Genomic DNA, 20,532 nt, shown 5'->3' on the forward strand with positions numbered 1-20,532 from the left:
AACTTTATAGTTTTATTCATTTAGATGATATATACTGAGCAAGAAACAATAAAATTTAGATTATATATATTGGATGTGGCAAGCTCTTGATGCTAGAAACATGGCAGTAAACAACAACAAAAAAATCTGTCCTCATGGGGTTTATATTCTAGTTGGATGAAAGAGACATTACATAAAATAACAAAGTTAATAGCATTTCAGAAATTGAAAGTATAGTGAAGAAAAGTTAAAAAGTTAAAAGGGAAAAGGGTGGAAGGTATATGATTGCATTTTTAATAGGGTACATATGGGGGTGCCTGGGTGGCTTAGTTGACTGGTGTTCTGCTTTTGGTTTCAGTTCAGTTCATGATCTGCTTGTCCCTCTCCCGTCCCCTCACCCCCTCCCCCTTTTTGTTCTTTCATTCTCTCTCAAATAAATAAATAAATAGGGTACATATGGTAGACTTTACTAAGGTGAAATTTGAGCTCAAGTTTTTGTAACTAATTGGCATGCTAGAGTTTCTTGAGGATGGTTATTCATATCATACTAGTCTTATCAACTTGATTTACAAAATGATTAAGAAGTAGATTACTGTAAGTAAGGTATTTGGGGGGAAAATAGTTTCTTCAAAATATGGTGCAGAGATAAGTGGATATCCACCAGCAAAAAAAATGAAGTCAGACTCCCATTTACCACTACATAAAGAAAAAATAACTCAAAATAGACCAGTGACCCAAATATAAGAGCTAACACTATAAAACTCTTAGAACAAAATAGAGTCATAAATCTTCATGACCTCAGCTTTGGCAATGGATTCACAAGTTTGGCAACAAAAGCAATGAAAAAAAAGAAAGAAATTAAAAATTTAGAATGCATTAAGGGACATTATCAAAAATGTGAAAAGACGATATAAAGAATGGGAGAAAATATTCACAAATCATTTCTCTGTTGGGGATTTAATATCCTAAACTATTACAACTCAACAACAAAAGCAACAATCCAACTGAAAAATGAACAAAGGACTTGAATATACATCTCTCCAAAGAAGATACACAGATGGCCCATAAGCACATGAAAAGATTTTCATCACTGTTCATTAAAGAAATTCAAATCAAAATCACAAAGATATAACTCTTCATGCCTACTAGGATGGCTTTAAACAAAACAATGGAAAATAACAAGTATTAGTAAAGATTGGATATACAGGCACCATTGCATACTCTGAGTTAAATGGTTACAGCCATATGTAAAACAGTTTCTTGAAAAGTTAAGTACATAATTACCATATGACCCAGCAATTTCACTTAGGTATATATCCAAGAGAAATGAAAACATATGTCCATGCAGAAACCTATACACAAATATCATAATATAGCAATGCTCATAATAGCCAAAAAGTAGAAACAACTTGAATGTCCACAAACAGATGAATGAATAAACAAATTATTGTATATTCATCTGATGGAATATTATTCAGTTATTAAGAAGAACTAAGTATTGATACATACATTAATACAAGTCAAACAGAAAAGGTCACATATTGTGTGATTCCTTTTATAGGGTATAGCCAGAATAGGCCAATCCATTGAGACAGCAGATTAGAAGTCACAGGAGGGGAAGAGTTGGGAGTGATTGGTATGGGGTGTTATTAATGCAGTAATGAAAAGGTTTTGAAATTAGAGAAAGCTGGCAGTTACACAACATTATGAATACATTAAGTACCACTGTATTGTACAGTTTATAACGATGAATTGTATCTTATGTAAATTTCTTCTTAATAAAAAAAGGTTTTAATCAATCAAAAATTTTTCATCAAAGTTTCAGTATCATGTGTTTGTGTTTTACACTCAAATATCAGTTCTTTTTTCATTCCAGCCTTAATCTATTTGTAACATATTAATCTTTTTAAAAAATACAGCTTTACCGAGATATAGTCCACATACAATTCACCCATTTTATGCATATTAATTTGGTGAGTTTTGGTAAACATATGTCGTTTAGCAATCACCACCACAATCAAATTTAAAAAGCATTCAACATCCCAAAAAGTTCCCTTAAGTCTTTGTATACCTACATCCCATCCGCACATATTTTCTGTCATAAATCTGCCTTCTCTATGCATTTCTGGGCAATTCTAGAAAAGACAGAATTATAATAGCAGATATTTTGTATGAATGGAGTCATACAATATGTAGTTTTTAATGTCTGGCTTCTTCTTTTTTCTTTTTAAGATTTTATTTTTAAGTAATCTCTACACCGACATGAACTCAAACTTTCAACTCCAAGATCAAGAGTCACATGCTGGGAAAAAAAAAAAAAAAGTCACATGCTCTATGGACTGAGCCAGCTGGACACCCCCATCTGGCTTCCTTTACTTTAGTAAGATATGTTGGAGGTTCACGTATGTTTTTTTATGTATAAATAAATAATTTATTCCTTTACATTCCTGAATAATTTACCATATTATGTGTATCCATTTACATTTTGAGATTGCTGGCTTGTTTGTATTTTTCAGCTATTATGAATACTTGCTTACAAGACTCCTGTATGGACATAAGTTTCTATCTCTTTGGTAGATATTGAGGAGTAGAATTGCTTACTTTCATATTTAACTTTTAAGAAACTGTCAAATTTTTCCAAAGTGGCTGAGCTGTTTTTCAATCCTTATCAGTATGAGGGTTCCAGTTGTTCTACATTCTGGCCAATACTGAGTACTGTGAATCTTTTGAATGAGTCATTCTAGTAGGTGTGGAGTGATATCTTTTTGTGGCTTTAATTAGCATTTTCCTAGTGACTAATGATGCTGAGCATCTTTCTATAAGTTTATTAACCTTTGTGTATCTTCTGTGAAGTGTCTGTTTGAATCTTTTGCCCATTTTTAATGAGTTGTCTTATTACTGAGTTTTAAGAGCTCTTTAAATATCCCAGATACAAATCCTTTATACATATATGTTTTGCAAATACTTTCTTCCAATCTATCACTTGTCTTTTGAGAGACTTAACATTATCTTTTGATGAACAAAAAATATATATATTTTTTTAATAGGCTCGATGCCCAGCATAGAGTCCAACACAGAGCTTGAATTCATGACCCCAAAATCAAGACCTGAGTTGAGATCAAGAATCAGACACTTAGGGCAGTCTGGGTGGCTCAGCGGTTTAGCGCCACCTTCAGCCCAGGGCATGATCCTGGAGACCCGGGATCAAGTCCCACGTCAGGCTCCCTGCATGGGGCCTGCTTCTCCCTCTGCCTGTGTCTCTGCCTCTCTCTCTGTCTCTCATGAATAAATAAATAAAATTAAAAAAAAAAAAGAATCAGATACTTAACCCACGAAGCCACCTAGGCTTCCCTGATGAGCAAAATTTTTAATTCTAATGATGTCCAATCTGTCATCCTTTTCTTTTATACTCTGTACTTTATGTGCCCTAAGAAATCTTCCCTCAACCCAAGTCCAAAAAAACTTTTCTCCTGTTTCCTTTTAGAATTTTGCCATAATTAATTCTTTTGTTTAGAACTGTGATCCACTTAGCATTAATTTCTAAGTGTACAGTATAACATAAGGGTTAAATGTCATATTTTTTCCTTATAGATATTCCATTATTTCAGTACCTTTTAGTTAAAAGACTATTCCTACCCCATTGAATTATCTTGGTAACTTTGTAAAAAATCAATAGAGCATGTAACTGTCAGCTTACCTTTGGATTTATAATTCTCTTCTGTTTTCTACTTACTACTCCCCTCCTGTGTTTGGGACATACTCTCCTGTCTCTTTACATGTCCAGCAATCTGATTAAAAACTAGGCATGTGTATCATACATTGCAGGGACTCCATATCACATTTTGTTCTTCTGAAATTTGCTGATTTTGCTGTTTTAATATATAATGAACTTGCCTAGACTCAAAATGAAAAATCTGTTTCTCTGTAGAAAGTGGAAATTTTTGCTCAGGTTTTGTTTTGTTTTGTTTTTTCCTTTTGCCCTTCTTGTGCCTGAATAGCTTTTCGATCAGCCAATGCTTTCAACAGAGGTTATACAATGACAACTCAAGCCAATGAAGCTTCTACTTTCTGTTGCCCAACCTGTGTATGGGTTAAAAAATTCATTCAAATTTCCAGCAAATAAATAAGTCTCCCCAGTCCTTCAGTTTTGCTTGGGCTCCCTGGGGAGCCCCATGCTGTTTAGCAGCAAGCTATGAAGGCATGAGGAACATATTATTTCAGCCCTTTCATAGCTCTCATTTCCAAAAGTTCCCCCTTAGGTTTCTTACTGCTCTGTAATGCTCTCACACCAAATCAGCCTCTAAGTAGTAAACCTGTGGGTTTTTTCCACACCAGCTGGGTGAGGGGGTGGAGGTGGGGGTGAGGGGTAGGGGGTATGGGAATACCCTCAAGCAAGAAGTATCTTATCCAATGCAGTAGCAGTTTTTCCTAAGTAAACATTTTCAAGTTCTTTGCTGTCTTTGATCATTTTTGAAAATGCTGCATTTAATAATTTTTCCAGTTTTACAGTGTATTTTTTTTGAAGTGAGAATCACCCAACCAACTCAGGCAGGCAGGCAGTCATTAGTGGAAGTAGCATCTTAACCATATTTTAAGCACTTATGAATATATTATCATTATCTCATTTATCATTACATGAAATCAAACAAGTTACCACAAAAATTAGTCAAGTATAGCAGGAAAAAAAATTCTTGTTTGCAAATATTTATTTTCAGATCCAATTTCTACAGGGTTGAAAGAACAGTAAAAGATATATAATTAAGGTGGCCATGATCTGCTAGCTCCATTAGGGTCTTTAAAATATTTATCACTTACCTGGAAAAATTAAAAATTAAAAAAAATTTTTTTAGATGAAAGAGTAGATTCGATTTAGACTTAGACCACCTGGAGATGGGGGGGTGGAAGGTGAGGGTGGGGTGGGGAAGGCATTACTAAGTATAGAGCATCTGTCTTTGAATGCAGAGAGTTCAGTTGGATTTTAAGAAAATTACCTTGAAGGCTGCTAAACAATGAAGGCTCAGTAAAGCCATCACAACTGCCAGAAGGATGGTGGCTAAGTTCCGTACGTCCCATATGGTCTCTACCAGAGGAATACTGCCGACCTGCCAGTCATAGCACAGAGTAACAGGTGCAAGCAGAAGCCACACATTGAAGGCCAAGAGGTAGGAATAGGTAAGGAACCTGCGAAGAGAAGAACAACCACTGAAATACAACTCAAGGTCCATGATACTTTGCAAACATTCATTATCATGGTTTAATTAAATGGCATTTGTATACTGTCCGTGTTATCAGGAAAGACAAGACAAGATGGAAAGCCACTCATTCATTTAGTTATTAAATAGGCCATTTGGGAATATACTTTACAGTTCCATGCACTGTGGTAGGTGCTGGCCTTTCAATGGGCAACAAGTAAAGACAGTTTCCACGACATATGTTTTAAAATGGTCATACAAATAAATACATTACATCCAGAGATATATGTCAAGAAGGAAAAGTCTGATGGAAGTATACGACAGAAATGCTGTTCTGCTAGTTGGGGGTCCCTGGGCAAGAGACAGACCTTTAAACTGTCCTTTTTTCATAGAGTGCAGGAAACTGCTGTAGATAGTAAACCATTTTACCACCTTTACAACAGATTGATCATACCAAATTATTTCAAAAAACTAAAGCATCTGTGGTAGGGACATGAAGTCTCTTATTCACAAGTAAGTCTCTTATTCACAAGTGAAGGGGCTAGCCTTTAACAGGAGGGTAAGAAGTAGTACAGCCATCATCCTGCTAAGAAGAACACACAGACCTACAGAAGGGAAATAATGAACGCAGGGGATGCTCCTCTTTCCCGGCTGTGTCTAGGTACAAAGGGAAGGTGAAAGGCATTCCAAGGGACCCTATTCCTTTTAGGGTAGAGGAAACTGAATTTATTTAAATGTGTTCAGTCAATGCAAATTCATTGCGTGGTGGTCTAGACCCTTGAAAACTATAGAACTATCAGCACATAACAAACTTCGTCCAAACCCGTGCACTAGGGGACGCCAAACTCCAGCATGGCTCCTAGCAGCATGGTCACCTAGGGTGACCTCCGCCCCCATTAGAACGCTTGCCTGAGAAAGCTTGGTGCTATCAGAAGAATTTACTGTTGGCTCTAGCCAATACCTGACAAGAGGCCTCTGACCTCCCTGTCTTAGAGCATAATCTATAAAGGGGTTCCAATTTTGAATATGTATCTCCCATGACCCCCAACCTTTCTCAAGGACCTGAGAGATATGCCTTTATAATGTAATCGTCAGGAAGGAAAGGGCCTATCGCCCAGTATCTGTAAGAGGATAACTGCCAGCCCACAGACACAACCTGCCTAAATGCACTTTGACGACCATTCCTTTGCAATCTTTCACCTCTTGGCCTCTTCTGAGCCCCAGCCCGCCCAGCCCTCCCACTCTCCCTTAAAAATGCCCAATCACTCTGGCACAAATCAGAGTGGTGCTCAGCCCTCTCCTTTGCTGTCAGCTGTTACTGAATAAAATCTATTTTCACTGCTTTAACTGATGTCCAGCTGTGTTTCTGTTTGACACCCTATATGGGATTAAACAGAATAATTAGATAAACTCCTTGTCCTCAAAAAAAAAATGCATAATCCAACAGTGAAAACAAGATATACAAAATTAAAGAAGAACAATACACAATGTGAAGGAAAGCCGCCTGTCAGTTGTCACGTTCTTTTGGAAGGATGCTTGGATTGGCAAAGAGGTTAGATGGAATAATTTCTAATTTAGCTTTCAATACAAAGAGGTATTTCACCTTGAATTCTTCTCAACAATTGTTCAGCTACTAGTTGGGAACACCCTTCCCAGACCTTCCCAACTGATCTTCCATTCCCTCCTTTCCCTCTAGGATTGGCAGTTAACAAATCATCAGTGATGGCCAGGTGAGGCTTAGGGATGAGGATCACTCACTGTCCCGACTCTCAACTCCAACAAAGAAATGGGTTGAAGGAGTGGGGATCTTCCTTCCTTCCTTTCTTCCTTCCTTCCTTCCTTCCTTCCTTCCTTCCTTCCTTCCAGATGAGGATCACTCACTGTCCCAACTCTCAAACTCCAACAAATAAATGAGTTGAAGGAGTGGGGATCTTCCTTCCTTCCTATCTTCTCTTTCTTTCTTTCTTTCTTTCTTTCTTTCTTTCTTTCTTTCTTCTTTCTTTCTTTTCCTTCCTTCCTTCCTTCCTTCCTTCCTTCCTTCCTTCCAAATGAGGATCACTCACTGTCCCAACTCTCAAACTCCAACAAAGAAATGAATTGAAGGAGTGGGGATCTTTCTTTCTTTCTTCCTTCCTTCCTTCCTTCCTTCCTTCCTTCCTTTCTTCCTTCTTTAAAGCTTATGGGCAGCCGGGGTGGCTCAGCGATTTAGCTCCGCCTTCAGCCCAGGGCCTGATCCTGGAGACCCGGGATTGAGTCCCACGTCGGGCTCCCTGAATGGAGCCTGCTTCTCCCTTTGCCTGTGTCTCTGCCCCTCTCACTCTGTGTCTCTCATGAATAACTAAATGCAATCTTTATTAAAAAAAAAAAAAGATTTATTTATTATTTGAGAGAGAGAGAGACAACAAGTGACAGGCAGAGTGAGAGGAAGACAGAATTTCAAGGAGACTCTGAGCTGAGCATGGAGCCTGAGGCAGAGCTTGATCTCATGACCCTGAGGTCATGACCTGAGCTGAAATCAAGAGTCAGATACTTAACCGACTGAGCCATCCAGGGGCCCCAGGGGTGGGGATACTTCAGTGGTATTTTCTGACTCTTTTTCTCTCAGTTGGTATTTTTAATAAAACATTAATGCTCAAATCGTGTGGTATGCACTGAAAGCTTAATGAAGTCTAAAAGCTTTATTATTTAACAAAAATCAAAACAAAACACTCCCTTGTCTCTTTTACACTTGGGGCTAAGAAATTGTCTCATGAGAGAATGCCAACTCCACAGGAAGATGACTGGGTCACTTTGGGCTTTGTTTTTTCACAGAGCTTCTAGTTGATGCAATCCACTTGTTAGCTCAGGGAAGATTTTCTGTGACTTGGCTTTAAAGAAGGTGGAACCATCAAACAGGAAAATCACAATGCTTTCTCCCTCACTTAAGGGAGGGTCCTGGGAGGACCTCCCAGGTCTTAAAAATTACTTTTAAAAAATGGTATCTCTCCTTCTTGACATAATAGTTACCAGCAATGATTATAAACAGCTGCTAAAATTATTAGGTGGGAGCTGATAGGGTACTTTGTAATGGATGGATCACACTAAATCAGGTGCCTAGAACTAACTAACAAATTTTAACATCACAGAAAGGGAGACTAATAGCCAGATGTCCTCCTGATGGATCTATCTCCACCTTTAAAGCAGTCTTGTCCCCCTCAAAAAAGAAAAGATTAAACTTGAATGTGATCAAGCCCTTTATTATCAGTTTACATCAAATAAAGAAAACACCAGAACATGCTGCATGACACTACAGGGATGCAAAGTGACAAATTCAGAATGTTGCCATTCCACAGAACAAATCGATGTCAGGTTGTTCAACAAATACACTGTAAGAGGGATGATGGGGAAAGGGGGTAGGACTGAAGAAAGAAGAGGGCATCTGTAAGTCAGGTGAGACCTAAGGGACATATCAAACAAAGTGCAGTTATTGTTCAGGTGCTAATTCAAACAAATCATTATTAAAAATAACCCCTTATGAGCAGGAAAAATTGAAACATTAATCAGATATATGACACGAGAGAATCATTGTTAAAATTTAAAGATGATAATGGTATTCTGGTTATATTTTTTAAGAATCCTTATCTTTCAGAAATATACACTTGAAAATATGCATATGAAACTATGTCTGAGATTTGCTTCAAAATGATTGACTGGGGTGCAGAAGGAGGTGAGGGTATGAATGAAACAAGACTGGCCATGAGCTATGATTTTGAACCTAGGTAATGGGTCTGTAGAGGTTCTTTATGCCATCTGCTCTACTTTTGTATGTATTTGTTATCATCCATAATAAAAACTATTTTCTTTAAGTAGGCGACAAAAATGCAACAGGAATATTTTCTTTCTTTATCTTATCCAACTGCAGCTTGACCATGGAATAGATGCAAATGCTAATGTGGATTTTTGTTTTGTTTTAAGGTAAGGTCCCAATGCAGCGTTTGAACTCAAGACCCTGAGGTCAAGACTTGAGCTGAGATCAAGGGTCAGATACTTAACGAACTGAGCCACCCAGGCGCCCAACTAATGTGGAAATTTTTATTTTAATTGTTAAGTTCACATTTTGACCTGGCCCTGAAAGTTGTCCTCAGTTTCTTTTTTTTTTTTTTTTAAGTTTTTTTATTTATATAAGTAATCTGTACATCCAACATGGGGCTCAAACTCATGATCCTGAGATCAAGAGTTTCATGCTCTTCCAACAGAGTCAGCCAGGTACCCCAGCTTATATTTTCTAGACTTCCAATAATGCCAGGTTGACAAAAAAATGAATAAATAATAATATCTTTTCAGTTACAATCTCTGTGTAGCTATTTAGTTTAAAAAAATGTTCAGGGATCCCTGGGTGGCGCAGCGGTTTCGCGCCTGCCTTTGGCCCAGGTCGCGATCCTGGAGACCCGGGATCGAATCCCACGTCGGGCTCCCGGTGCATGGAGCCTGCTTCTCCCTCTGCCTGTGTCTCTGCCTCTCTCTCTCTCTCTCTCTCTCTCTCTCTCTCTCTATCATAAACAAATTAAAAAAAAAATTTAAAAAAAATGTTCATTGTCACTTTTCATACAGGCTATAATTGAAATATGTTAAAACAGTAAAGTAAACCACAGAACTAAAGGCAACTTGCCTTCCTATAACACTAGGAAAATCAGCACCATTAACTTACCCCTTTTAGTACAGATGTATTGTCTCCAGAAACTCAAGAGATATCACTTACCTTGTAGTACATATGAATTCAGGTCAATGTTGCTAGTAAACTCTTTTTAAAAACTATTTGGAATACTGAAACAGCATTGGAAAATTTCTGCAAATTTAAGCATAAAGAAGCCACTTGAAATCTTGCCAAAAGCTAATTACATTTTAGGGGGCCAGTTGAGCTAGTGTAATCAGCAACTCAAGTCTTTCTTTTAACTCACTGACTATGAATTACATTTTAAACTAATCATCTTGTTTATTTCTGCTAAAATTTCAAAAATGGAATAATCTGTTGAATATCTCTGCCCTGCTGAGTTCTCTTTTTTTAAAGCAGGAAGAAAACCAAAATGAATTATTCACCCATTTTCTACCATGAATTCCGCTAACAGGAGGAAAGCCACTAGAATATCTTACCAACAAAGTGGAATGGAATACACAGGAATTCAACTTGAACAATTTAGTCATGAGGTTGTGCTGACAAGCCAGGGAATATGGGAGAGGGAGGATGAGGCTGTGGGGGAGCTGGTGTGCATCTAATGGCACCTGAACAAACTGGGTGGCTCTTAAAATCTAAATCTTCATTTTTATCAAGAAAAAAATGAGAATGTTGGAAGGGCAGAAATACACATAGATTCTGTTCCTCGTCTTTGAAAAAAACATTTTGGCTAAGAATTAACATAAGCCTAACCTATTTCCTCATCCTAGGAAGATGCCTAGCATAGGTACAAGCGAAAAAATCATGCATCTCGAGCAGAAATATACAGCACTTGCTTGTTTTATTTAAAAATGTTACTGCTCGGGCAGCCCCAGTGGCTTGGCGGTTTAGCGCCGCCTTCAGCCCAGGGCCTGATCCTAGAGTCCCGGGATTGAGTCCCACATCGGGCTCCCTGCATGGAGCCTGCTTCTCCCTCTGCCTGTGTCTCTGCCTCTCTCTCTCTTTGTTATCTCTCATGAATAAATAAATAAAATCTTAAAAAATAAATAAAAATGTTACTGCTCAAAGGTTCCTTCTTTCTCATTCACCAAAAAGTCCTTCATTATTTCATAAACACAGGACACGGAGTCTCTTGTATACAGAGTCCTCTCAGGAAGGGCACTGGCTAACACTGTCAATAGACCAGAGTCCCTATAAACCACCTTTCTGATGACCAGAATGGAACACCCCTCACTGTCCTGACTCTGCCACTAGCCCCTAAATTTTGTGATCTGTCCTACCCATCCTACCTGTCCTACTGTTCTCTATTTCCAACACTTAAGTTACCATTGATGCTTTAAAAGGGTCTCCACAGTCTCACTGTGCCCCAGCAATAATAGCAGGCCTTTTTTCAGGTTATCCTGCTTCCTATCATCATTAGCATTTTCTACCTCCTATCATAACTAGCCAAAGAAAGCTACTACCCTTTTCTCCATAGACAGAACATCCTCACTGGAATTCAATAAATGTTGAGTAATTAATTCTGCTCACTTTTCTAGGTGCTGGAGGGTAAGAAGATCTAGTCTGCTACTCTTCAAAAGGGCATTTCACAGCATTAGTGGTAAGAACACATATACACATTACATGGTTGAGTAACTGGGGAAAAGAAAGATCAAATATCAGTGGAGTTCTAAGAAATGAGAGATGAATGAAAAATGGGAGATTCAAGGATGAATCTGCAGAATTTAAACAGGTGGAGAGATGGGAGATGAACAAGTCCAGGCAGAGCCACCTAATGGCTTGAAACTGTACATGAACATGACACTCTCTGAGGACAGATAAGAATATGGGTCAAATTAGAGTAGACAATTAAAAATGTGTAATGTAAAAAATCATAAAATGACTCTTGCTAAAATGTCTAAAATGAAAAATATCACAATGGTATTGGGTGAGGATGTGAGGAAATGGGAACTTCGAAATACTCCTGTAAATTGAATGAAGCTACTCTGGGGAACGGCAGGAAGTGATAAATGCATAATAAATGCACGTGTGTTTTAGCAAATCTACTCCTGACTTTATACCCAACAGCACTGCATACAGATGTTTACCAAGAGACATTTACAACAATGTTCACAACTCTTCTTAATAGTCCCAAACTGGAGACAACCAGATGTCCATCTATAATAAAATGGATACATATTGTAATATATCCATTCAAAGGAAATCTATTCAGCAACAAGAATAACTACAACAACATGGATGAACATGATAATGATAATATAGAACAGAAACAGAAGACACCCACAAGAAAAGGAAATCAAGGAAAACCATCTATAGACAAGGACAGGGTGATTGGAAGCAGGACCTGACCCCCAGGACACAGGGCCAGGGCAGAAAGTCACAAGACAACCCCAGCTAAATGGACTATGTAGATGGTAGTCTGGCACCATCATCCCTTTGCTCCTCCATAACAACAGATTAGAAGGTGCCAGGACTCTTCAGGCTTCCCAGGACCAAAGCCCAGCAGTACCACTGAATACTTGCTGATTCAGTCTCTGGGAACAGAGATGGCAAGACCAATTCCAAACCCTTAGTGCCATAGAGAAAGAGATCCAAATGACTCTCACCAGCTTCTCACTGCATTTTGTTTTTAAAGGTCTGCTGGATTATAAGAACCAAAGTTTTAATCAAACCAGCTCAATAAAAGGTAAGGTTATTTTGGGGCACCTGGATGGCTCAGTTAAGTGTCCAACTCTTGATTTTAGCTCAGCTGGCAATCTCAGGATGGTGAGATGGAGCCCCATGTCATGCTCTACACTGAGCCTGGAGCCTGCCTGAGGATTCTCTTTCTGTCTCTCTCCTTCTCCCTCTGACCCTCCCACATGGTGTGTGCATGCTCACTTTCTCTCAAAAAAATAAAAAATAAAAATAAAAGAAGAAGAAAAAAAAACAAACAACAAACAGAAGAAGAAAAATAAAAACAACAGAAAAATAAAGGTAGGGCTATTTTAAAATGTCCCAGGAGAATCCAAAGACAATGGGACATCTGGGTGGCTCAGTGGTGGAGCATCGGCCTTTGGCTCAGGCCGTGATCCGGGGATTCTAGGATTGAGTCCCACATCAGGCTCCTCGTCTCCCTCTGTCTACGTCTCTGCCTCTCTCTGTGTATTTCTCATGAATAAATAAATAAAATCTTTTAAAAAAAATCCAAAGACAGAAAGTAAGAGTAAAACCAGGTTTCTCATGAACCCAAACTAAGTGGCTGCCATTAAGCAAGGCAGCACATCCTCCCTTTGGGCCACAGGCCTTCCTCATGGCTGCCCTGCTTTTCCGTATTTGCTCCATCTCATGGGCTTCCTGGAGCACCTGTTGAGAACTGAAACTGGAGCTGGTTAGGAGGGCATCCCCCCCTCTCTTTCTCCCTTGTCCACACACAATCGTCACTACAGTCTTCACAGCTCTCTCTCAGGTGTCTGGTTCCTGAGAACAGCACCTCTCAGCTCATCACCTTCTGGAACCAGCTCTCACAGGCCGCTGAACTCCAGCTCCTGCTGACCCTCCAGGTCCCAGTGAGGATGTCACATCCTCTGACAAACCTTGCCTGTCACAGTCCACTGCTGGGCCTGGCTGGGTCCCTTTCTGTGTTCCCACAGCCCTGCCTAGGCTCCCACACTGCCCTGTAAGTGCGTGTTCGTGTGTCGGTCTGCCCACAAAGCAGAAGCTCCTGGGGGCAGGGCTGTGTCTCATGGATGGTTATTTCCCTAGCACTTGGCTTTTTAAATGGATAGATTTGGTGGATTTTAGTAAATTAACCAGATATTAAAATATTACCTAAAAATCCAAAGTATTTCCATTTAATACTTTTGTTGTTGGCCTGAATCAACCACTTAGTTTTTATATGGCCCTATAAGGGCTACCCACAGGGTTTCCAGTTGTCCAGGTGGGTAGCTAAAGGGTGCAAACTGAAGATTCCGCTTTCATGTGGCCTCCTCAGCACCCAGCATGGGCTACCTCATGGCACACCACTGGAGTGAGGAATGCATGAGGAAAGACCCCTCTCCTCATATGTCACAGAAGCATCATTAAAAAGCTATGCCAGCCTTATATTTTCTTATTTTATATTAAACTGCAATGAATATAGTTTAAGTGAGAACTCTTGTTACCATGGATAAATAATAAAGTGAATCTGAAATGTCATGAGGTCTCTCTGACCTTTTTAATGTGCCATTAATACCATTACTCTATTAGCAGAGACAGCTTCATCAGAGTAGGAAAAACTTGAATTTCAACACGTAAGACTGTCAGCAACAACTTCTCACCCGTATATATATACACCAACAAATAAATAATAAGGAAATATCACTTTCTGCAAAATAAATACTTGGTTCATTTCTTACCTAAGGTCTGTTTCTTTCTATAAAGCATTTAACAGTATCTTTATTTCAAACCAACACACTTTCTCTCACGGAACATAGGTTTGGCTTTCACTGAGCAAACTCACACTAACTGCTTACTATGCATTGGGCAGATATTTCCAGATATCCAACAGAAGAATCCTATTGATATACTAATGAACCATATTCAAGGACATTAAAAATCCCTTAAACATGTACAGCACTTTCTAGTTCATGAAGTATTTGCATATAAGGAGTAGCTGATCCCCCAACACAATCCCTATGAAATAGGTATTAGCCTTATTTTTGCAGTTGGGAAACAGCTTTATGGACATGTGACTCATTCAATGTCCCACAGCAAACCCATAGCAGAGCCTCCACATAAGACACTGTTCGTTGGCTCCACATGGAATTCTGCATCATAGTCTTCCATTCACGCATCTTTATTAGTGTAGAAAAGAAATACAATGGATCAGATATTGGTAATTCGTGGAAAAGTGCCTGCCTGTCACTGACTTATTTCTTAAACAGTGAAGCCTAGAAGAATTTCAGCTTTTATACTAAACCAAACCAAAACAAAACAAAACAAAAAAAACAAATTCTACCTTTATAGTTAAAGCAGGGCTGACAAAAACTTAAAGCCAGTGTGTGATCCCCTCTACAGCACAGTAAACAGATGACTGCACTGAAATAAATGTTTGTTAGAGCATCACACAGCAAGAAATCGAATCCTTAAATAAAAAGCCTGGGCTTGGCATTTTATTCGTTATGAAAAAGCAATCTTTGTCTTTATGTTCCAACATTAGGAAAAAAAGAAGTGAATTGTTACTTCAATTTTTATTACCTTCTCAGGGATTTAAGATTCTAATACAAACACGATATGTAGATTCAAAGGCTTATATAATTTTCTTTAAGAAATGAAGCATCAATGAGTGATCTGGACCAGCAATCTCCAACAACCAATACCTAGTCCTGAGGCAGCAAGTGCTCCCTCCACGAGCTGCCTCCTCAGGCTCCCTCCCCTTTTCTCTTCCCTATACTTCTCCCCTTCCCCTATATTTCTCCCCTTCATCCCCAGGGTCCAAGACAAAATAGGTCAATTACTATTACGTGGTGTCATTTCAGTTAGGGAAATGACTCTCAGTGACCTTGATAACCTCTTTCATCCCCAAGAAGTTACTTTCTATGAACATAATTCAAAATATATAATGGAGACAACAGCCCCCTTGGCAGAGAGCTCTTCAGCCACAGAGGACACATTTTATACCTGAGGATTTCACCCAACTGCCTCCAGAACCACTTAGGTTCCTGGTCAAATAAAGTCTCTTACCCAACTATTCTTTCAGAAATTCTGGGACGTGAACCAGGAAATCTTTATTTTTAACGTACTTCCCTGGGTGATCCTGATATTGACCCTACTTTGGTAATCACTGCTTTAAAAATCAGAGTAACTTCAGTTTCAATTCCAAAAAAACACATGTAGGGGGACCCCCTAACACAAGGCCCAGTTGGTTGCTAGAGCAAGAACAGAATATAGCTCAACTGAAACACAAGGCATTTTAAAATAATAATTTACATTTGAATTGAATTTATTCAGAGTTTATTATGAAATAGCCCATACATTAGGGGGTCCAAGATGAGGAAGACATAGTGCCCCAAGGCTGTAACAATTAAAACCTAAGGTTTTGTTTGTGCCTGTTTGAAACTATCAACTGAAAATGGAAAAAGAAGCTTCTTCAGAGGAAGGGGCTGAGTTCTACCTTCATCTTATTATTTCCTATTTTGATGTTTTCCTACAAAGTAATACAAGCCTTTGCCAAGATTTCAGAACAGCAGAAATAGATCTACCCACTTAAGTAGATATATTCCACATTCTTATCCAGGACCATATCTCATGAAAATACATGATGCTGATAGGGGGCCTTTATATTCTTTCACTGAAAATCCTATTCTATTTCCTGAATTTGAAAGACAACCATTTACAATATCATAAAGGCAATACTTCTTCCATCAAGTATACACAGCTTTACATCCTGTCCCCTTCTGATCTGTCAGATGGAAACCAATTACTAGGGAGCAGCTGCAGAGAGGGGCTTTAATAGTGGATCATTGTGTTTTCACTTCTGTAGGCTCCATCCCTATGCAGAAGTCATCCTTAATTTGGGCTTTTGTTCTTAATTTTAATCCAAGATTTACAAGATTGAATGTTGAAGTATCACATTTCTTTTCTTTTTTTTTTTTTTCTTTTCTTTTCCTTTTCTTTTCTTTTTTTTTAAGATTTTATTTATTTATTCATGAGAGATACAGAGAGAGAGGCAGAGACACAGCCAGAGGGAGAAACAGGCTCCCCATGGAGAGTCCAATGCAGGACTCGATCCCAGAACCCCACGATCATGATCTGAGTCAAAGGCAGACACTCAACCACTGAGCCACCCAGGTGCCTCTTGAAGTATCACATTTCTGAAGAGATTTAATATAAGCAGATGAGTAAATCCTGGGGCAAAAGACAATTCTGTGACAGAACAAGTTGCACATAAACCTCTTCTATCACTTCTCAAATGCAGTGTACCAAAATTGCAGAAGCAGAATCTTGGGGCATTGGACCCCAGAACTGAAACTTCAACATGATTCCCAAGTGTTTTAGAGACTCATGCAGGTTTGGCAACCCAAGTGGAGTAAAATCATAAAGCCCTGGATGGCTGTAGTCAGGGCACAATATGGGGCAGCAATTTAAAAGAAGTGTCATGAGCATGCATGGTCTTGGGCTCTAAAGCACATTTTGTTCACATGGAACTCAAACTGAAGTTAGTCTTCACACCCAAAGGTAAAATGCAGTAAAATCCTCCCACCACTCAAAATCAGCTGAACAAAACATGAGTTGGCAGACTAGAAGAAGCCCCCAGACCAGAGGCAGAGGAAGGCTGTGGAGGATGTGGTGTGGGCTCCATGCACCACTTACTCCTTGCCAGCCTGCTCATCCTTCAACCTCCTCAGGCTAAGAGCCCCAGTGCTTGATTTAGGCCAGTGCTGTCCAATGGAAATACAACAAAAGCATTTCATTTCAAATTCAAATGATTTCAAAAATCATTTCAAATTTTCTGTTAGCTACACTTAAAAAAAGTAAAATGAAACATGATAATTTTGGTAATGTATTTTGTTTCAATAAGTAGACTTAAAATATCACTTCAACATATAGCCAATTATTAGTGGTATATTTTAATTTCTTTTTTTTTCTTATAGGATTTCATCTCCAAAATCCCAGGTAGACTTCATTTATTCTTATAGCACATCTCAATTCAGACTAGTCACATTGGAAGTGCCCAGTAGCAGCCTCATGTGACTCGTGGCTCCCGCAGTGGACAGTACAGATCTAGACAACTGCTCTCGCTCTTATCACTCTCGCTCTCACTCTCTTTCAGCTATGCTGTACTCAACTTGTCCTCGATTTTATCCTTTTAAGGTCAGGATTCTTGCTACAAACTCATGCCTCAATCCTTGGCTTTAGGTTTCCACTTTCTACTCTCAAATCCAATCCCCAAAGTTTCAAATGCAAAATTTTCAACCTCAAATTGCTGAAATCACTACCATGGTATTATTTTTATTTTTATTTTTTGTCCTTCTGTTTCAGTACATTTTGGGGGGGCAGGTCACTACTCATGCTCTTTCACTTCTGGTAAAAACTTCTGTCCTGGCCCTCATTCCTACAGAAATTCCATTGGGGATGAGAGGGATGGAGGGATTTGGACTTACAAGGGCAAAATTTTCTTAACTGTAAAAATGTTTTTAAGTAATTTAATAAAATCTGAATTTAGGGCAATTTCAAAGAAGATAACAGAGAATCTCTTGTGAGTTATATAAACAGTACTCTAGCTACAGTTATCTGGGCATTCAAAGGTGCAAGAACTGTGAAGACCCAGAAAGGAAGCAGGAGAGCCAACCTGACAAAACAAAAAATGGACAGAGTTCCCTCTTCCTCCCAAGTAAAAAACCAGATCCTGAATTCAAGAAAAGAGCACTCTTACTAGAGCAAATTCACACTCTGCTGGAAATAACTAAGTGTATAGTCTGTGAGTGCGGAGCAGTTACTGTAAGTTTTATATCAGAGAAACCTTTCTGCACTTACCTGAGTCTTCATGAATGGGCTGGGCTTAGACTGTGAAACAGACAGCACAGGTAAATAGGATGGATGGGGGTCTGGGAGGGTCCCAGGATTCTGAGGTGTTAGGTTGTAGTGGTTCAGGGAACATGCTTGAGAAGGTTCTGGCAAGATCTTCTAGAATCAACAATAAAAAAACTCTGAGGTAAAAGGCATTTAGGGAACTAATGCAGGTTAAGATGGTTAATGTCTAAGGTTACGGAGGAAGGGCAGAGGGATATCAAGAGATGAGCCTGAAGAGAAAAACCATGGTCAAAACTCCTTACTCCTTATCCTAAAGAGTACAGATAACCACTGACTTTTAAATATTAAGCCAGTGAGAAATATCATTTGGAAATAGTGTGGAAGATATATTAGAGGAGACCAAACTGTGAGGAGAAAGACAAGTTAGGAGGATTTCAGTAATGCACGTGAGAGACCACGCGGAGCTTAATGAAAATGGTTGCAGCAGGGATAGACTGTGAAAAAATTCTAGCAGCATTAAGATCAAAGGTATAGGACTACATGACCGCTTAGAGGTGAGGGATGAAAGAAAGGTAGTAGTCAGTCAAATTACGAGGTTATTTGGCTGGGACAATTGGGCCCAAGGAACTTGCTTGTCAAGAGAAAGCCATGCATGGGACGCCTGGTGGCTCAGTGCTTGAGCATCTGCCTTTGGCTCAAGTTGTGATCCCGGGGTCCCAGGACTGAGTCCTACATTGGGCTCCCTGCAGGGACCCTGCTTCTCCTTCTGCCTAGGTCTCTGCCTCTCTTTGTGTGTTTCTCATGAATAAATAGGTAAAATATGAAAAAAAAAAAAAAGAGAAAGCCATGCAAACTATAGTATCTCCTCCATTCTTTAAATTCTACTTACACTTTTCTTCTCAGGTCTAAAATGGAAATGTTTATAATTCAATGTCATACCATTCAACTAATCCACACAATCTCAATTAATTATGGGTTGAAAAATTTATTGATTAGTCACATCAAATTCTTGACAGCTAATACAATCTAAATGTTTGGGTTAAAATGGAAAGGCAAAAAATTAAGAACCTTACTGTCAGTGTATTCTGATAATGATGATCCTTCAATACTTTATTGATTTACCTTGTGATTTGACACGTTCAATGATAAATAATCAAGTATAAGAAATCAAATTCTAAATTTGACTTAAAATTCTGCTTCCAAATTACTGTTAACATAAACTGGATCAAAGTGTGATTTTAAAAACATTAAAAATTTAATCCTTATATAAATACACAGTGAAAATAAAGGTTTATATAACTGTTTAATAAGGCAACCAGATACTTGACAAAGCCAATTTAAAAAGAAAATTTGGATTAGGCAAAGCCTTCTTAGATATAAGCTCAAGCAACAACAACAAAATAGCCTGGATTTGATCAAATTTAAAAACACTTGTGCTCAAAAGGACACCATCAAGAAAGGGGAAGAACAACCCACAGAAAGATAGAAAATGTTTATTAATCATGTACTGATAAGCAATTTGTATCTAGAATATATAGAGAACTATTACAACTCAACAATAAAAAGTAAATAATAAAATAATAAAAACCCTTGATAATAAAAATAATTAGAAACTGGTCAAAGGAAAAAAAACTGGTCAAAGAATCTGAATAGACATTTTTTCTGGAGAAGATATAGAAGTGGCCAATATGCATATGAAAAGATGTTCAACATCATTAGCCATAAGGGAAAAGCAAATCAAAACCATAATGAAACACCACTTCATACCCACTTGTACAGCTATAATTAAAATAACAGAAAGACTGTCAAAAAGAGAAGTGTTGGTAAGGATATGGAGAAACTGGACCCTCAGATACTGCAGGTGGACATGTAAAATTGTACAGCTGCTTTGGTAAGTAGTCTGGCAGTTTCTCAAAAAGTTAAATACAAAGTCAACTTCTATGGCCTGGCAATTCAACTCCTAAGTACATTAGTGCAAGAGAAATGAAAACATACATTCAAACAAAAACTTGTAAGTGAATGTTCATAGCAACATTATTCATAACAGCCATCAAAGATGAAAGGTAAAATAAAAAGTGTTACACCTATACTTTAGCATATTACTGAGGAATTAAAAAAGAATGGAGTATGAATACATACTACAACATGGATGAATTCTGAATACATTATGCTAAGTGAAAGGAGCCAGTCATAAAAGACCACATACTATTTGATTCC

At 38.5% G+C, this 20,532-nt stretch overlaps 1 protein-coding gene across 3 annotated transcripts in view; it reads right to left on the reverse strand.

Annotated features, from left to right (window-relative positions):
• Window positions 1–20,532, reverse strand: part of TMTC1 (transmembrane O-mannosyltransferase targeting cadherins 1) — a 265,261-nt gene that overhangs the window by 114,982 nt on the left and 129,747 nt on the right. For 2 of the 3 annotated variants that reach the window (XM_041735889.1, XM_041735888.1), the window contains one exon: window positions 4,971–5,160. The exons of the other annotated variant lie outside the window; for it this stretch is intronic. In XM_041735889.1, the coding sequence (XP_041591823.1) occupies window positions 4,971–5,160 (190 nt within the window). The remainder of the gene's footprint in view (window positions 1–4,970; window positions 5,161–20,532) is intronic. 3 annotated transcript variants of the gene reach the window in all.

This window comes from Vulpes lagopus, chromosome 21 (genome assembly GCF_018345385.1).
Source record: "Vulpes lagopus strain Blue_001 chromosome 21, ASM1834538v1, whole genome shotgun sequence".
Taxonomy (NCBI): Eukaryota; Metazoa; Chordata; class Mammalia; order Carnivora; family Canidae; genus Vulpes; species Vulpes lagopus.